At 28.8% G+C, this 5,877-nt stretch overlaps 1 protein-coding gene across 2 annotated transcripts; it reads right to left on the bottom strand.

Moving 5' to 3' along the window:
* Positions 1-366: 366 nt before the first annotated feature.
* LOC107823167 (uncharacterized) lies at positions 367-3,034 on the bottom strand. 2 transcript variants are annotated; one of them, XM_016649764.2, is made up of 4 exons: positions 2,834-3,034; positions 2,444-2,595; positions 1,859-2,121; positions 367-1,203 (listed from the first exon to the last, which is right to left on the bottom strand). In XM_016649764.2, the coding sequence occupies exons 1-4, from the start codon at positions 2,943-2,945 to the stop codon at positions 501-503; spliced, it is 1,230 nt and encodes a 409-aa protein (XP_016505250.1). In that variant the 5' UTR covers positions 2,946-3,034; the 3' UTR covers positions 367-500. The 2 variants fall into 2 exon arrangements, with proteins under 2 accessions (XP_016505250.1, XP_016505251.1); XM_016649765.2 differs by having other exon boundaries at positions 2,843-3,034.
* Between the last annotated feature and the right edge of the window lie 2,843 nt (positions 3,035-5,877).

The raw sequence follows: 5,877 nt of genomic DNA, 5'->3' as shown, positions 1-5,877 counted from the left end.
AGGTAAAATATCTAAGTTATATATAATCTAGGATTTTTATAAATAGCATGATAAATCTCCAAATTATTTGACAAAGAAATTTAAGCTGTTTTATAACAGTTGAACCGGATAAACTATTGACAAAAGAAAAAACAAAGGAAAAAGAGGAACAATCAACAAGTATTTTCCAAGGCTTAATATATCACCCGTGTAAATAACATTACACACTATATTATAGTAAGTTATTACTCTATTTTTTATCGTATTATGCTTAATATAAAAAGTTACCTGTGGTTCTATGTCAATTTTAATCCGACAGTGTAAAATAACATAAAAAGATATCATAATAAGTGAAATATTTAATGAAGACGAAAGACAAGATTTATAGAGTAATAAAACCATTTTATTATATTTAGTGTTACAACAAAAGATAGTTAACCTTGTACACACCATAACATGTCCAAAAATCTCACTAGCATTTCACAAGCAAAAAGTAACTGGACTACTTCTACTCAAGTTTTTTACCTTCTGTAAATGGAAGATGACAAATAATTAGTCAAAGCTGGGAAAACCTCTCTACAAACTGCAGCCTCTTTTGACACTGTTTGGAACTGTTTACTATTACAAGAGGTGCATGTTATTATCTTCACATGTGACTGTGAGCCAACAATCTTCATTTCTGCACAGTCTTTTAGGAGCTGAGCAGTACTGTATTCAGCTAATAATGATTGTTGTCTAATTTCCCTTGCTTTTGCCATTTCTAGGTTGGCCAATTCAATCAAACACTTTGCTTCTTGTCTCTTCTCTGCAGCCATTGCCTTTTCTTCCATTGCTATTTTCAGGATTTCTTTTGCTTCACTTTTTAGTTTTGATACTTGTATTGCTGTGTCTTCCATAATCAAAGCTGCTGCTTTCTCATTGTGTTGGACTTGGTAATAATTATCACTTTGACTACCAAATGACAAATCTAATTGTGGGGTGTGTTCATTTTGCAAGAAAGAAGAATAATATGTGTTTTGGTTATAATTGGAAGAAGTGAAAAGCTCAAGTTCAAGATTAGGGTGATCAGTAGTATTCTTAGGCATTCTTGAATTTGAGTAGTTTGAAAAACATTGTGGTTGCAAGAAAGCTGGCTTTGGTTTTTGCACATCACATTCTTTAGTAGTAGTAGAAGTAGTACTCTGTGCTTTGCATGAATCTTGATGTTCAATAAACGTTTCAACTCTGAAACAAGCAATTAAAATAATGGGGGTAAAAACCAAGATTAAAAATGGGGTAGAAAATTGTACCACTGAATATGTTAAAAAAGAGCACACTGAATATGTAGTACCTTACAAGACAATCATTAGGTTTAACACTACGGATGTTACCAATTCAAGTACTCCTAACATGGTAATCTCATCTTGATTTGTGTGTATAATATGTATTCTTAAATTGAGTTTAATTAGCATACACTATATACAATGGCAGTATAAATTTTAATACTAATATTTTTTTTTACACTATCACGTCGTCTAAAAACTAACTACAAGTAACATTTCACAAAAGTGAGATTAATACCCTAATAATAATTATATGCTACGGAATGTTAAAATTCACTACTAAAGAAGAGCAGTTCCGGTGCATAAGCTCTCTTTATGCACGAGGTCGAAGACACATTAGGTCTTATGTATCCGGCCTTATCTTGTATTTTTGCAAGACTGGACCGTTTTCGCGGTTTGACCTCGTGAAATCTTTATCACACGACGATAATTTTTACTATTATGTCAAGACTCTCCTTCGATAAAATAGTGTAATTTTTTTTGCAGTGTATATAGATTAAAGTCTATTCTTTATCTTCTTCTTTAGAAAAAAAACTGGATAAAAGAAGATGATGAACCTGGAGAAAACTCGACCACAGTCACAAGAATGGCCTCTGGTACCACAAGTTTTGATGTGAGCTTTATAATCCGATTGAACAGCATAACCTTTAGAGCATTTCTGACAAACCCATTGTTTGTAATTGCTATGTTTCCTTCTGAAATGTTTTTTGATTCCCACAAGGTCTCCTAGTGCATGGCTTGGATTATGGTGCACACAACTTGGCTCTGGGCATACATATACTCTCTTCTTTACTTGCTCCATCTCATTCTTCTCTTCTTCCTTCAACAAAAAGTATACCCTTTATAATCACTTAAACTTTTAAACTAGATAATCACACAATTTAATATAATATCAGAAAAAACATGGATTCATATGTAGATTCAATTCCCACCAGCACATATTATCAATTTATGTGTTTAACTAGGGGGAGTTAGAGGGGCGGAAGGGGTTCACCCTTCACCGATAAGGTCAAAAATGTTTTTTATTTACTGTCAGTTTGACCCATGAAAAAGAAAAGTTAGGTTATATGTAATAAGGAGTTTGTTTTCTCTAATAGTTTAAACTTTTCCGTAGATTGAATGCCCACACATGAATACAATACCTTCTTCTTCAACTTCCATGGAACCTTATGGCGTCGGCGGTGCATCTGAAGATTCTGCTCTCTTTGAAAGCTAAGGTTACAGATTTCACAAACGTAACGATCGGATTCCATTAGCATCTCAGCTGTGAGATACACAACTTGTGCATCAGGATCTGCAAAAACAATTATAAACACAAGCATCATGCTCAGTAATACTCGAGTCTACGGATAGGGTTAGATATATATTTCAGAATTTAATCACTCAAACTCATAACTCATTACGTCTAAATTCTGAATCTGCCAAACTTATTTTAAAGTTATAATGGATACCACAAGAGCTAAGAAAAAGAAAGATTATGTATATATGTAAGTAGAAAAAGTAAAGAAAATTCTACTAAGTAATTAATTAACCTGGAGTACCAGCAGGTCTTCTTTTTCTTTTGATAATGAAACCATTTTCTGGGGAAGAAAATGGTTCAGACTGAGAAGGAGCTGGAAACAAGAAAGAGTGGCTGGCTAGCATGGGTCACTGTTGAACTGAGATATTCAACCAATTTTTGTGCTCTTGCCTTTTGGCTTCTTAACTTTTCTATTTGGATAGAGGAGGAGAGAACGATTTAAAGCCAATATATATATATATATATATATATATATATATATATATATATATATATATATATATATATATATAGTATAGTACTCCAGTATGCCTCCGATTATTTATTATTTTATACCATTAACATAATTTAAACTGTTATAGCAGTTTAATTATAACAGTTTAATTATTATTTATTCTAGATATAATTCAATCTTTATATCCTATGTGAACCTACTACCACTTGGGGAGCCAAACAAAGTTTTTTTTTAATCGTCAATCAACAAAAAATATATATATCAAAAAATAAGTTGTTGGTTGTACCTCTATACATTGAATACACAAGTATAAAAATAACATAAATATTACTCCATTAAAGAATATATTAGAGTTATTTAATAAATATAAAAAATAATTTTTTAAAAATGATGAATGTTGATCCGATTAAGTTAGCTTAAGGAAGGAATAGATCTCTTCCTACCTACCTCAAATGCCTTATTGGGATTCAGGCTTTGCTTTCTATTACTGAAGTTAATTGTTTGTCTTCTTTATTGAGAGATTAATTAGTAAGATATACTTGACATAAGAAAATTTATGATAATATTATAATACAATCTATTCAGATTCTCTAAAATTATATTTATTGAACTTGACATGCAAGTGTGAAATGTCCTTTCATCAGTGCTTCGATAATTTGATGTTTAATGATGATGGTCATAAGAAAATTTATATCTGATAATATTTATTAGACTGTATTGATATATTGTAGATAAATATTTGGAACATGTATTTGATTAAAAGGCAGAAATGTTGCTCAATTTTATATGCGCAATGCATTTTGTTCTATTAACGTTTTACTTTAGATCATCTGCTTTTAAAATAAATAGATAGATATAGACGGTTCACACGTATTCTGTTAAATCATTACACAATTTATATAAAATATCTTTCTTTCTCATTTTTATAATTTTGAAATTTATTAGGTAATTATAGTACTTTTAGATACAATTAGTTATCTTATTTTAATAAATAGTACTCTTAAATATATTTATAATTATTGATTCCTCACTACACATAAAGGATTATATAATTTAGTTGTTCGAAAATGATCACTCATTCTAAAACATAAGAAAGAAATAAAGAAAACCTTGAAAATACTATCTTTTCTTAATGATTATTTACGTACATAAAAGAAATAGATAAAATTTAGAATTTGAAAACTTTACTCAATATTTCTAACGTGTTCAAAATTTAAGAACTAATATAGAATGTATTGTTGTTATATTAAATAATTCTAATAAGAAAATAATTTATAAAATATAAATTTTAATTAATTTTAAAGTTTCAAATATTAGGGCTTAATATGATTCAAATAATGAAAGATTTAATAATCAAAATTTTAGTTAATTTTAAATATTAGAAAAATAAATTACAAGTTTGTCAAATGTAAAAATTATTTTTGAAAGGCACCACATGATCCTCGAGTAGATTTCTTCAATTCATTAAACAAAGCAATTCAACAAAATGAACAACGTGAAATAAGAATTCTATCCCTAGCTAAAATAACCGGCAATAACTCAAAAATTATGACATCAGTATATGATGATACAATTTGATTTAGCGGTTAATTCAGAAATAAAGTTGCACCTCTACTACTACAGGATAAAAATCAATGCACCGTCAATTGTTAGCGAATTTGACTAACTTAAAAATACAATTTTATGCGACGATGTAAACATCAATACATCATTAATTTTTAACGATTTTGACTAACTTGAAAATATTTTTTCAGTAAGTGAAATAAAATCTAGATAATAATGAAAAAAATATGAACGCGAATGAGAACCTGCAAAAGATATTCATGGGTTGAATCTTCGGTTGAAAAAATAGAAAAGCGCTTAATGGCCACATGTAATCTATGAACAAATAAATACATACATTTTGACACTTTGACCATGTTTATAGTCCTCTTCAGTTTCCATTAGCCCCCTACATATACAATCATATGATACTATGTGTTGTGTACAAAAAAGAAATAATTAAACAATTAATAATTAAATACACGTGTGAGTTCACGATTTGTTTCTCCAAAATGTCTCTAAATATATACGGTATAATAAGATGACAAAATAGGTAGCGAAGTGCAAAAAATATAGCTAAAAGTTTTAATAAGACTCGGTCTATTTCACTCAAAAAATAGAATCAAGTGTCAAATAAAACGACGATGAACATGACAAATCATAATATGATACATTATAGTATTCCCTTATGAACTTCACTTATTGTTCATAAGACAAAATTTAGATGGATATAACTTAAATTGCTAGGAGAATCTCAAGTTCATTAAATATTTTACAATCAATTACTATTTCCTTATCAATTTAGATTGAGATAGCAAATTTAGGAATGAATTTTTTTAATTGAGCGTGTCTTATGACAAGACCTTTCCTCAGGTTACATTGACAAAATAAATAGGACACGCAGAATTAGAAAAATTCATACTCAAGACAAAAATAAAATGAAAAAATGCACAAGATAATTCATTAGTTGGAGGCCACCAACTTTAACTTATGTTAATATTTTAAGGGAATTATTTGATCTATATAACATAAAATTTATTTATTCATTTTAATGTCCTAAATAATAGGACTTTACATAGTCGTTCAATATGGAAAGATTTGATGAGTAAAGTTTAAGTTGATTTTAAACTCTTAAATATTTGAAATAATTAAATGATTATTCCTAAATATTAGAAATATAATTAAAGGATTATACCTACATATTAGAAAAATAACTTAAATTACTATTTTGTCCAATGTGAAATAAGTTTTCACAGGATAAAAAAGGCAAATGACATTTC

Source organism: Nicotiana tabacum, chromosome 13 (genome assembly GCF_000715075.1).
Source record: "Nicotiana tabacum cultivar K326 chromosome 13, ASM71507v2, whole genome shotgun sequence".
NCBI lineage: Eukaryota > Viridiplantae > Streptophyta > Magnoliopsida > Solanales > Solanaceae > Nicotiana > Nicotiana tabacum.
The sequence above is the reverse complement of the archived record's forward strand: the minus strand, read 5'-3'. Positions and strand labels throughout refer to the sequence as shown.

Excerpts from the sequence above, each read along its gene's own strand:
- LOC107823167 (XM_016649764.2), bottom strand. The coding sequence starts at position 2,945 with ATGCTAGCCAGCCACTCTTTCTTGTTTCCAGCTCCTTCTCAGTCTGAA. Across the intron at positions 2,596-2,833 it reads AAGACCTGCTGGTACTCCAG|ATCCTGATGCACAAGTTGTG; the intron begins GTTAATTAATTA and ends TTGTTTTTGCAG. Across the intron at positions 1,204-1,858 it reads TGTGGTCGAGTTTTCTCCAG|AGTTGAAACGTTTATTGAAC; the intron begins GTTCATCATCTT and ends TGCTTGTTTCAG.